This window comes from Oryza glaberrima, chromosome 9 (assembly GCF_000147395.1).
Source record: "Oryza glaberrima chromosome 9, OglaRS2, whole genome shotgun sequence".
NCBI lineage: Eukaryota > Viridiplantae > Streptophyta > Magnoliopsida > Poales > Poaceae > Oryza > Oryza glaberrima.
In genome coordinates, this window is record NC_068334.1 from 14,940,223 (window position 1) to 14,952,860 (window position 12,638).

Genomic DNA, 12,638 nt, shown 5'->3' on the forward strand with positions numbered 1-12,638 from the left:
TATTCCTTATTTTTAATTCTGAATTTCAGTTATTTCCTAATTGTATTTCTATATGGACTCTGTACTCTACTTCTAATATTCCTTATTTTTAATTCCGAATTTCAGTTATTTCCTAATTATATTTCTATATGGGCTCTAGTCTTCTCTTCTAATATTCCTTATTTTTTAATTCCGAATTTCAGCTATGTCTAAATTGTATTTCTATATGCACTCTGTTTTTTCTTTTTCTCTGATTAATGTGAGAATTTCTAGGCTATGAAAGCGAACGTGGAGGCTCCTTTTTCTATTCCTTTAATAATATAACTAGCTAGGTGGCCTGCGCAATTGCGCGGCTAGCACCCAAACAAAATCATATATTTTTTTAGTATGATTTTTACTTAAAATTTATTAAATAGTTATCTCATTGTTTTAAGACTTTGAAAGACAAAACCTTATCATCCTCATGTTTCTAATTATATAGTTTTTAAAAGTCACACCAATTGCTACCCCTTATGTCATCTCCTTCTTTATTTGCTTGCTCGATCTACCATTATTTCTATTCATTCTTTTTGGAACCTTTAAAATTTGGATTTTATAGTTTTTAGAGTTTATTGTCACATTGGATTTCATTTTTATAATTGCAAAATGTCCCGTCAAACGTTGCCATTATACTCCTCTACAGCCCGTCCACTGTCTCTTCTCTTTATTGTCATTGAGATTTTAAAAATCGAACATAATTATTGTTTGGGTTCATTTTTACTTTCTAAAAGTCCCGCCAAACCGTCAGCGGCTTTGCCATTGTAATCCTCTACGGCTCGCCCGCTGCCTCCCTTCTTTATTGTCATTGAAATTTTAAAATCGAACATGATTATCATTGGTTCTTTTTTACTTTTTGGAAGTTCCAAACCTTTAAAAATTGGACTTGTAGTTTCATTTTTTTATAACTTTTAGAAGTCCCATCAAACGATGCCACTATGCCCCTCTACAGCCCGTCCGCCGCCAACTCTTTATTGTTATTATGATTCTAAAAATCGAACATAACTATCATTTGAATTCATTTTTTATTTTCTAGAAGTCCCGTCAACCGTCGGCTGCTCTGCAACTATACTCTTATACACCCCGCCCGCTGCTTCTCCTTTTTATTGTCATTGAGATTTTAAAAATTGAATATGATTATCAATGGGGTTATTTTTTTTTTACTTTCTAGAAGTCCCAGCAACCGTCTTACTCGTTTGCTTCACGGCATGCCTGACGTCCCTCCTTTTAATTGTCATTAGGATTCTATTTGGTGTTTTATTAACAATTTTTATATCTCGTATCAACCGCCACCACTCTACTCCTTTCCTTTATAGGCATGTTTCTTAATTTATCTCGTTATGTGTTTTAGATGGTCTTTTCTTTCAATAATCTTTATTTTTATCACAAATTTTAGTTATTTATAAATTGTATTCCTAATTGAAATCTTATTTTTCTGTTTCAAATTTCAGAATTTTTTTTTTAAAAATTAGTTAATATCGTATTGTGTTCTTTTAATGTTTTTATTTTTTATTTTCAATTTCAGTTGTTTTAAAATTGTATTTCTACTTGAATTTTCTTTTAATTTTTTCTAATTTTAGATATTATTTTATTTTTATTCTCAATTTTAATTAATATCGTATTGGGTTCTTATATGGATTCTTCTTTTATTATTCCTTAATCTCGTATTGGGTTCTTATATTCTTCTTTTATTATTCTCAATTTTAATTTCAATATTGCTTATTTTTAATTCTGAATTTCAGCTAATTTTAAATTGTTTCCTTCATGAACTCTTCTTTTATTTTCTTTTGCTAATTTCGGATTTATTTATTTTTATTTCGAATTTTAATTAATCTCGTATTGGGTTCTTATATGGACTCTTCTTTTATTATTCCTTATTTTTAATTCCGAATTTCTGCTATTTTTATATTGTATTCCTACTTGGACTCTCATTTGCTTTTCTAATTTTGGATTTTATATTATTTTTGTTTTTAATTTTGATTAATCTCGTATTAGATTCTTATATGGAAACTTATTTCAATATTTCTTATTTTTAATTCCGAATTTCAGCTATTTTAAATTGTACTTCTACTTGGGCTCTCCTTTTCTTTTTTATTTTCTTTTTCTCTTATTAATGTGGGAATTTCTAGCTCCCACAGCGAACGTGGTGCCTCCTTTTAAAGCTGTTTTAATAATATAATAGATAGATAATGAATGGTCCCACATGTTACCCTCTTCTCTTTTCTTCCCCCATTTTCTTCATCCCCAGCCGGGTAGATACGGTGGAGGTAGCGAGCCAGCAAGCGCCCTCCATGGCCCGTGGAGGAAGGCGACGATGATAGCAGTGGCAGCCAGCCGACGGAGAGGTGAGCTCATGCAGGGTGGGTCATGTCTTCCCTCCTCTTCCATGGAGGCCGATAGCTACCGAGCTAAAGGACTCCAACAACACAGGTGTTTGCTAGCTGCGGTTGCCTCCAGTCTTCTCCCTTCTTCCTTCTTCCCTCTTCCCCTCTTCTCCCCTGCCCTCAATCTCCAATCAAGCCAGCAACCAAGCCGATTGCCAAATCCACATCCCGTTGTTCGTTGAGGTTCCCTCCTATTCCTTCTCCTCCGGCCGACAAGAGAGGAGATGGAAGGAGAAGCGTGGGCATCACTGGATTCACCACCTCGACCCTCGCGTCGTCCTCTTCCTCCCTCACCTCTCTTTCTTCCATCCCCCATCTGTCTGGGCTCTATCGAGCTCACAGCTACCGAACTGCCTACTGCTTCCAGCCCTCCTCACCGCCGTCCGCCGCGCCGCAACTGGCCCCTTCCTCGCGCAGCCCACCATCTCCAGCGCCTTCCTCGCCACCGTTCACCATGCCCTCCTTGCCGCCGCACACTCCCGCCTTCCTCACCATTACTAGGCTCCCACTGCGTTGCAACCCCTTCCTCACCTCGACCCGCCACCTCCAACGTCCTCCTTGCTAGCGCGTGCAGCACCCTTTCTGCTGTTCCTGCCATCCCCGCAGCGCCTACATCGCCGATAGAGAGATAACCGAAACAAATAAAAAACAAACTCGTAACTGAAAAACGATGTGTGGTCATGTGAAGTGGTCTTTTAACCGAAACAAATGTTAGCTTGGTGATTATAAGCATAATTAGGAACAAAAGAAGGGATGGAAAGTTGTTGCAACAGTTCGCGAAATTCTCACGCACCCGAACACCGGGAGGGCACTACGCGTCGAGTGCCCGATCTGGGGTGCGAAAAATCGTGCGCCCACGTCAGCTGACCGTCAGCATGCATGCATGCAAAACTATTTTAAACTATTTTTTCTCTTAAATTATTTATCCAAATCATGATCCGATTGCATCATTAAATTCGTTGCAATTAAAATTTTAAAATAAGACCACACATAGATATATTACAATGAAAAAAATTTAGCTTATTATTGAATTGTTTTTAAATGTTGCACGCTGTTCCACCAAATATATCGGAATTGTTTCACTAAGTAGATCGAAAATGTTTCAATCGTTTAAATTGGATGTTGTTTCACCTTATATAAAAACAAAGTTTCAGCAAATAGCGAAAGAATGTTTCAATTCACTGCAACATTTAATCTATACATAGTGAAACATCGCGAGTACACTAGGTGATACATTTTTTGTGGAACAAAAAATAAAATGGATTCACTTAATAGAGGGTTTTCATAATATGTGTGTGATTTGTTGTAAAAGAATGTTTCAATTCACTACAACATTTGATTCATACATATTGAAACATTGTGAGTGTATTAGGTGAAACATTTTTGGTGGAACAAAAAATAAAACGAATTCTCATAATAGAGGGTATGTGGGTGGTTTGTTGCAATAGAGTATGTGGTGGAGATATATGGCAGGTGGGGGCAGGGGCACGTGGTGGGGCCTAGGAGGCAGCAGGGGCACGTGGTGGGGCCTAGGAGGCAGCACGCGTCACGTGGGGAGGGAGCGTCCGATTTTTCTCCTTCCCCTGAGCGACCGACGCGAAGGATTTTGGACAAGACTTTACCCGGAATTATACTCTGTTTTAAAACAGAGTAAGAAATGAGGGACACAAAATAGACATATTTCGAACTGATCGCTGATGACTCGTGTTGTTCGGTTGGGCCATTCTGATTCCAGAAGGATGGCAAGGCCCAGAAATACATAAACCGTCGGCGTTGAGGCACTTGTCCCACCGGGCCTGGTTTAATTTCGATGTAACTACACATTCGTAGTCGGTGACTGACTAATAGGAGTGATAGCGGAGTACATTGTTGTGTCCAGGCAATATATATAGTGTACATCCATTTCTAGCGATTATGCCGTTTGTCACTGGATTCTAGTTGTGTGGCCTTGCCGCTGTGGATGGCTTTATGCCGACGGTGACGTTGAAGTGCCGGAACACGGCGGCCCACCGGCGGTTGTTCTTGAGCCTGTGCACGGCGATGGTGTTGGGCCGGAACTCGTCCATGTCCCAGTTGATGTCGTACATCCGCGGCTTGAGGTTGTACCGGTTCCGTCCCCTGCCGCCGGCGTTGAGCCACCTGCCGACGAGGCGGTCCTCGTGCCCCCGCGTGCCGCTGCGACGCACGATGTCCTCGTTGGCGGACACCCAGCGCGCGACGTCCCAGGACACGACGTAGCCCATGCCGTGCATGAACGGCATCGGGTCGTCGCCGACGGCGTAGCCCCGGCCGAGGTAGACGTCCTCCCGCGGCTTGCCGCGGAGCTCGTCGGCGAGCGCCGCCACGCGGAGGTACGTGTCGTCGTCGGCCTTCATGACGTAGTCGTAGGGGCACGGCGCGAACAGGCGCGGCACGGAGGAGAGGTACGCGTGCGTCTTGCCGTCGTTCATGTTCTCGGTACTGCAGCCGTCGAGCACCAGGATGTCGCCGTGCCGCGCCGCCTCCGCCGCCACCAGCACCGCGTCCGCGGCGTCCGTCACGTCGCACAGCACGAACCGCACGTCCACCTGCGCCGCCGGCGCGGGCTGCAGCGCGTACGCCAGGCGCAGGATGCCGCGCCGCTCGTACCGGCTCGGCGTGGTCAGCACACCCACGAGGAGTCGGAACTCCGGCTCCCTCGCGGCCGTCGTCTCAGCACCTAGCGACCGCCGTCGTTGTTAGTGTTGTCGACGACGGGACGGGAGCGCGGAGCACTGAGGCAGCCGGAGACGGAGAGGACAACAAGGCTCGACAGCGCCATGGCTACGAGTCCGAGGGGTAGGAGGAGGCGGAGGCACAGCGAGCAAAACGAGGTGGCCGGAAAGCGCGACGACGTGGCCTGCTTCATGGCTCCCGAATCCCAACCGGCGAAACGAGACGACGAGACGAACGAAATGGCCTGGTTACCGGGTGTTGCGTTGCGCAGTTATCCAGCTTATGAAGCAGCGGAAGATGACGGGTGGACGTCACACTCATTCATTACATGTCAATTATAACCAAAAAAATAACAAGATATATCAACATCTAATATATCAATTCACAAATATGTGTTTTTACAAGTTGTAACAAAGATAACAAATTTAATTGCAAATATACCTATACTAATTTTGAGTTTTATTTATTATTCTTGTTACAATTCGTATTTGTTGAATTTTAACTTGCATCTATATTGCATATTGATGTATCTTATCATATTTTTTTATTTTTTTCGTAATTATTTAAATGGCATACAATAAACGGGAGAACATCCACCCATGTGATTAAAAGAGTTTCCTGACATGATGATGGAGGTGGATTTTAAACTCTCGAGGAAATACCTCCTCATTAATCGTATGTTATTCAAATAATTATGATGTTTTTTAAAAAAATAAAAGTTTTTATTAACACGTGATATATCAGTTAATTAAAATTCAACTTTTACGAGCAAGAAAAAACATTAAACTATAGCTAGTTAACGTATATTCATAGTTGAATTTGTTTTTTTGCCTTGCAATATGTACTAGTTAAATTTTACCTTGCATGTTTATGAAGTAATTTATCATATATTAATTTATCTAATAAATCATAACTATTTGAGTGGCATGCAAGTTCTTAAATGTTTATAATAGTTCCGTGATAATGTCCATACAATTTGATGATAGGAGAAGGCTAAGTCGGACGGAGTTCCTCTGACGTAAAATCAGAGAGACATGGGTCGCTGATAGGTGGGTCTCACTTTCATGGGCCCACACATCAGTGACCACGTCTCTCTGAGGAGATGCTTCTAGCTTCCGGCTCAGTCACAGTCACACAGTACCACGAACGAAAGTGGTTTGACTATATACTAATTGCAAAAGCAACAAACAACGATTTGTTATGATGTATACGTACCACATAGTAGTACTACATCTGAAAAAATCTGCCCAAATAGTTATGAAGATGGAGATTAAGTAAGGACATCTAAAACAAGAAAATCATTTGAAAATGATAAATTAAATTTAAATTACTACAAACCTGAAAAAATAGATTTATTTAAATATTTTAGAGCAACAACTATATATAAAGTTTTTTTTTTACGAAATCACAGTTTAACCGTTTGAAAAATATGCTAATAAAAATTGAGGTAAAATTTGTATTTTAATATGAAACGGATCAGGTTTTGAGATGAAGCTTAGGACGAGATATGCGGCCCGTGCAACTGCAAGCGAAAAGGAAAAATCGTGAAAAAAATAAAAATTCCAAAAGTCGAAAAATACACCCACTACCGGTTCGCCGTCGTCCTCCAGTCGCCGCCGCCATCGTCCTCATCCTCCAGTCGTCGCCGTCGTCCTTAAGCCTTCGCAGCCACCGTTAACGTCGTCCTCCTCCTGTCACGGTGAGGAGGCACCGGGAGGGCCGCAGCCGACGGATCAGGGTGGGGGAGGGCACCGGCCTACGGATCCAGGCGGGGGAGGGCTGCTGCCAGCGGATCGGGGCAGGGGAGGGCAACCACCGGCGGATCCAGGCGGGAGAGGGCCGCCGCCGTCGCCCATGCCCCCCAGCGCCGCCGCCGTAGTCCGTGTCGTGGGGTGGTGCCTGCTCCCAGCGCCTGCTCATCGGCTGCACCGCCCGTTGCCCAGTGCCTCCCGCTCGGTGAGAGAAAGAGAGAGAGAGGAGACGGAGAGAAAGAGAGGGAGAGGAGAAAATGAGAGAAAGATAGAGGTGAAGGAAGAGAGAGGGGGAAATATCAAAGAGGAGAAAGAGGAGAGGATAAGAGGTGAAAAATTTGGAGTGGTGAGGAGGGAAAAACTGTAATAAAGAGAAGATAATTTTGCATGCAAATCCTTAAGAGATCCGTATGCGGATCTTTAAGAGGCCCGCATGTGAATAGACTTATTTTTACATGCGACCCCTTAAGAGACCCGCCTGTAAAAATAGAATTTTACATGTGGGTCTCTTAGGGAGTCGTACGTTAAAATGGAGGTCGATTTTTGCAGACGCCGTTAGTTACGGTTCATCTGCAATCTAAAGGAGTCCTCGTATAGAAAGATTGTTTTCCTATAGTGTCATTTAGGAGTTTGAGAAACGTGCACACGCGCGGAAAACGAGAAAAGTGAGTTAGAAAAAAAGAGGGAAGAACACAGCCTACAACAATAAATTTCCCATTTGAAAGAAGAGGTAGCAGAGAGATAGAAACATGAATGGAGAGATAGTAATCACAAAATAACTCAAATCAAGAAAAAAAATACTCCTATATGACAACATATTTTTTTAAGTAGAACTGTTACGATTCGACGTGAGCGCGCTGAGCAAGAGAAGGGTGTTGCTGTGGAGTGGAATGTCCGGTTGGCCAAGCTTATAACACAATTAAACAAGCCTGGCCTCTTGCATGTGCATGTGCTCGCTTTTAATTTGCTTGATATCGACTCGGTCGTACTCCCTCAGTCCCAAAATAAGTGTAGTTTTACACTATTCATCCTCAACGTTCGACTGTTCGTCTTATTTGAAAAATTTTTATAATTACTATTTTTATTATTATTAGATGATAAAAATATGAATAATACTTTATGTATGACTAATTTTTTTAAAATTTTTCATAAATTTTTTAAATAAAACGAATGGTTAAACATTGAACACGGATTTCCACAGCTGCATTTATTTTGGGACGGAGGTAGTATACGCTTGGGATCGATGAACAATCGAACATGTTACGTACACTGGTTACCTCACCGCCCGTTCCTACGGATCGAGAAATGTTTAATTTGCAGCTTTACGTATACAACAATCAAAAGAATACAAATCTCACGAACCGAAGTTGACTCGGCTCAACAAAAAAAATTCAATTGCGGTAAAAACTCACGAGATCGATATATCGATCAACCTAAATCACCGGGTAGAACGGCTTGAGCGCGGCGGTGAAGTTGAAGTACTGGAGCGTCCTCGCCCACCGGCGGTTGTCCTTGAGCTGGTGCACGGCGATGGTGTCCGGTATGAACTCGTGCGAGCACGGGTGCCTCCCGGGGAAGTTGTACATGGCCGGCTTCACGTCCACCCGGTTCCTGCCCCTGCCGCCGCGTCGGAGCCACGAGTAGAGCGTCCGGTCCTCCGGCCCGCCCGTCCTCCCCTCGATCTCCGCCGCCGCCGCCACGATCCACTCCACGAGGTCCCACGACAGCAGGTACCCCATGCCGGACATGTACTCGTTCGAGCCGCGGACGTAGTCGCACGGCACCATGCACCCGTAGTAGAGGTCGCGCCGCGGCGCGCGCGACAGCGACTCGGCGAGCTCCGGCAGCCGGAAGAAGGTGTCGTCGTCGGCCTTCATGACGAAGTCGTAGGCGGCTTCGCCGCCGCCGAAGAGGCGCGGCACGCTGGAGAAGTAGGCGTGGGTCTTGCCGTTGTCCATGTTCTCCGGGCAGTCGAGCTCCACCACGTCGCCGTACGCCATCGCCTCCAGGGACACCAGGACGCGGTCCTCCGGCGAGCCGACGCGGCAGAAGACGAACCGGACGTCCACGCGCGCCCTCGACGCCACCGCCGGCTGCTGGAGGGCGTACACCATCCGGAGCAGGTGCCGCCGCTCGTACCGCGCCGGGAGGGTCAGCACGCCGATCAGCAGCCGGAACTCCGGGGCCGCCTGCACGCCACCGCCGCCGCCGCCGCCTTGATGATCGCCGCATGCGGCGGCGCCGGCCAGCGAGGCCTGCAGGGCGAACTCGTTGGGGTAGACGACCAAGAGAAGGGCGGCGAGGAGTGCGACGGGGAGCAGGAGGAGCGCCGCGGCGGGGACGGGCGGCAGCGGCAGCCTCTGCGGCTTCATGGCAGAATGCGTGCGTACACGGTGTGTGGCTGTGGCCCAAACGAAGTTGGTTTTGGCAGAGGCAGAAATGGTGGTTTTTCTGGGGATTTTTGCAGCAGGTTCACGCGGTGCGGAGGGAACACACGATCGAGTACAGGCTGCTGCATATTTGCAGCGGAGTAGAGAGCACATAAGCTGTGAAGAAGTATAGTGCAAGCATATAACAAGTCTTCTTCGCCTTTGCGTGGAATATAGTTGTGGACTTGTGGAGCTGTGGTGGACTGGTGGTGGCAGAGGAACCTTGGTAGTAGTATTTGGTTTCTCAGAAGTCCATGGCCGGGCCATGTTTCGATTCCTGGATGGCAGGCCATATCATTTGCATGAAAAAGGGTCCAGGTTTTAACGATTCACAAGTAATCAAAGACGGCATGACACGTAGCTTTCTAGACTTTTTACCGAGGAAACCTGCACATGCTCATCGCCTCATCCGTAGCACATTGCCATTTGCCAGTGCGCCCAGCGCAGCCCAGCCCAGAGCTCCAAAAAGACCAAACCAACCAGGCAAGGCTGTGCCGACTGCCGAAATCCATCACGGCGCAAAACTCGCAAAGCTCGCGCCGCGCACAGCCCAAACCGCGAAAATTTCGCTCTACCACCACGAAATCCCCAAATTTGCCCGCGCGGTCTCCACTCTACACTCCCCAAAACCAACCTCGCCGATCCGCGCCTCCCTCAATCCAACGGCCCACGCTGCACTCCTCACCACTCACGCGGATCGCTCCCCATCCGACGGCTCCCCACTCCCCACTCCCCCACCCAAATCCTACTCCATATAACATCGCCCTCACCTATCTCCCCAATACAGATCCACCAAAAATCCCCAATTCCATCGTCGTCGATGTCGGGGCGCGGCAAGGGAGGGAAGGGTCTCGGCAAGGGCGGGGCGAAGCGGCACCGGAAGGTGCTCCGCGACAACATCCAGGGGATCACGAAGCCGGCGATCCGGAGGCTGGCGAGGAGGGGCGGGGTGAAGCGCATCTCGGGGCTCATCTACGAAGAGACCCGCGGGGTGCTCAAGATCTTCCTCGAGAACGTCATCCGCGACGCCGTCACCTACACCGAGCACGCCCGCCGCAAGACCGTCACCGCCATGGACGTCGTCTACGCCCTCAAGCGCCAGGGCCGCACCCTCTACGGCTTCGGCGGCTAGGAGCCTTTTGCATTGTGTTTGTCTTGTTAGGAATCTGCTTGTTTCAGATGTAGCCCTGTATCCTGTAATGAAGAAAATGCTAGCAGTAAAACTTGTTTGAATTCACCTATGAATCTAGTGCAAAATTCTGCAATCACAAATTCTTCAGATTAATTTTGCTGGGACATGTATTGAATTACGAACAAACTGCTAATTTGACCGGTAGTTTGAGACATAAACCAAGGAAAATCTGAAGAACTTTGAACTTGCTGTAGTTCAGTTCTCCCATTCGAGAGCGAAGGCTGACTCGAACGACGCACGGTCGAACACCGCAGGGCCGACCCCGGTGTCGCCGACCAGCAGCCGCATGAGCTCGCCGACGGTGTCGAAGTACCAGTCGCACGGGCCGTGGCTGGCGTCCTTCACCGCCACCTGCATCATGGCCCGCTGCGCGGCCACCAGCGCCGGCCCCAGCGGCAGGAGGTCCGCGCAGACGAACAGCTTCCCCTCCGGAAACCGCGCCCCCGACGCGAACGGCGCCGCCGCCGCACCGACGGCGAAGAACGCGCCGCTCAGCGAGCGCGACAGGTGGTGAACGCGGAGCCGGAGGTCCTCGTGTGACGCGCCGAGCAGGGCGCGGACGGCGGACACCGCCGCCGCGTGCGGGACCCAGCGGAGCGCGGACGCGGCGGCCACGGCGGGGAACGGGTTGTAGCCGCGGAAGCGGGACTGGAACTCGACGTTGGAGAAGAACACCCAGTGGGACGAGAAGGACGACCTGAACAGGCCCGCGTCGCCGACCAGCAGCCGCATGGCGTCGCGGACGGCGTCGTAGTAGCAGTCGCACGCGGCGTGGTCCGCTTCCTCCGCCGCGACCCGCACCATCGCGCGCTGCGCGTCCCGCAGCGCCGGCCCGAGCGGCGGCACGTCGGCGCAGACGAGCACCGCCCCCTCGGGCCCGAGCCCCGCGCCAGCGAAGAAGAAGACGGCGCTGAGCGAGCGCGAGAGCTGGTGCGCGCGGAGGCGGAGGTCGTGGTGGGAGGCGCCGAGCAGGGCGCGGACGGCGGAGACCGCCGCGGCGTAAGGGACCCAGAGGAGCCCGGAGGACGCCGGGCCGTGGGGCTCGACGGCGTCGTCGTCGTCGTCATCGGTGGTGGAGGTGGAGTACCCATCATCCTCCTCGCTGGCGGCGGCGAGTTCGCTCCCCCGGTCCACCCCGTGAGCCACCACAACCATGCTGGTATCGAACGTGATGGCGTCGCGTCGTGCGGTTACTCTTGTGCGTGGAGGGAGCTGTGACTCCTGGGCTGTTGATCACTCCATGGACCATGTTCCATCCCGTTGCGACTTGCGACCGTTGGTCCCGAGACGACGCGCGAGCCTCGAGGCAGAGAGAAAGTGCAGGACTCTCATCTGTCATTTCCATTTCATGTGCAGCAGTCAGCTTTTACAGGTACTTTCTCGGTTTCTCCTTCTGGTTGGGTTGGCATCGTCTGTCTCGGGGTGATACGGCAAACTTCGCCGTTTTTTCATCTCGAGCATCTAAACGTGACCGAGGACTGGATTCCATCTTGAGCAAATGTTGATGGGTGTGTTTAGTTAACACTAAAGTTGGAAGTTTGGTTGAAATTAAAATTGAGCAAATTATTTAGTTTCAACTTTTCTGTCACACCAAACGTTTGGACACATGTATGGAGAATCAAATGTGGACGAAAAAAAACCAATTGCACAGTTCGACTGTAAATTGCTAGACGAATCTTTTGAGCCAAATTACACCATGATTTGACAATGTGATGCTACAGTAAACATTTGCTAATGGTGGATTAATTAGGCTTAATAAATTCGTCTCGCAGTTTACAGACGGAACCTGTAATTTGTTTTGTTATTAGTCTATGTTTAATACTTGAAATGTGTCTCCGTATACTTAAAAAATTTTGGCACACGAACTAAACACAGCCTTGGACGTTACCAGGTTTACGATTCCTAGATGATCTTTCGTTTTGGGCTCTGACGGAATGACAGTTTTCACGAAATTCGGTGGAAAGCCAAAATTTTGAACAAAACTCCGCGATTCCGAACAAATTTTATAAACCAAAATTTGAATACAAATTTCTTAAGTTTACCGATAAGCTCGCGAAAACCGATAGGCTTTGGTGAAATTCCAAGCGAAATCATCAAAATTTCAATCGGTAACTAGAAAAAGAGGTAAACTGATTTTTTTCCTTTTTTAATTCGTTATTCTTTTCTTTCCTAT

The 12,638-nt window shown here is 47.8% G+C and overlaps 4 protein-coding genes across 4 annotated transcripts; 1 reads left to right on the forward strand and 3 right to left on the reverse strand.

Moving 5' to 3' along the window:
- Positions 1-4,098: 4,098 nt before the first annotated feature.
- On the reverse strand, positions 4,099-5,286 carry LOC127783784 (uncharacterized). The gene is made up of 2 exons (XM_052310949.1): positions 5,154-5,286; positions 4,099-5,097 (listed from the first exon to the last, which is right to left on the reverse strand). The coding sequence occupies exons 1-2, from the start codon at positions 5,284-5,286 to the stop codon at positions 4,334-4,336; spliced, it is 897 nt and encodes a 298-aa protein (XP_052166909.1). The 3' UTR covers positions 4,099-4,333.
- A 2,750-nt stretch (positions 5,287-8,036) lies between these two features.
- Positions 8,037-10,078, reverse strand: LOC127784550 (uncharacterized). Its single transcript, XM_052311878.1, has one exon. It carries the CDS (start codon positions 9,538-9,540, stop codon positions 8,278-8,280), a length of 1,263 nt encoding a protein of 420 aa, XP_052167838.1. The 5' UTR covers positions 9,541-10,078; the 3' UTR covers positions 8,037-8,277.
- On the forward strand, positions 10,066-10,514 carry LOC127784553 (histone H4). Its single transcript, XM_052311880.1, has one exon. The coding sequence runs from the start codon at positions 10,094-10,096 to the stop codon at positions 10,403-10,405; it is 312 nt and encodes a 103-aa protein (XP_052167840.1). The 5' UTR covers positions 10,066-10,093; the 3' UTR covers positions 10,406-10,514.
- Positions 10,515-10,532: 18 nt separating this feature from the next.
- LOC127784552 (uncharacterized) lies at positions 10,533-11,785 on the reverse strand. Its single transcript, XM_052311879.1, has one exon. The coding sequence runs from the start codon at positions 11,618-11,620 to the stop codon at positions 10,661-10,663; it is 960 nt and encodes a 319-aa protein (XP_052167839.1). The 5' UTR covers positions 11,621-11,785; the 3' UTR covers positions 10,533-10,660.
- Positions 11,786-12,638: the final 853 nt, after the last annotated feature.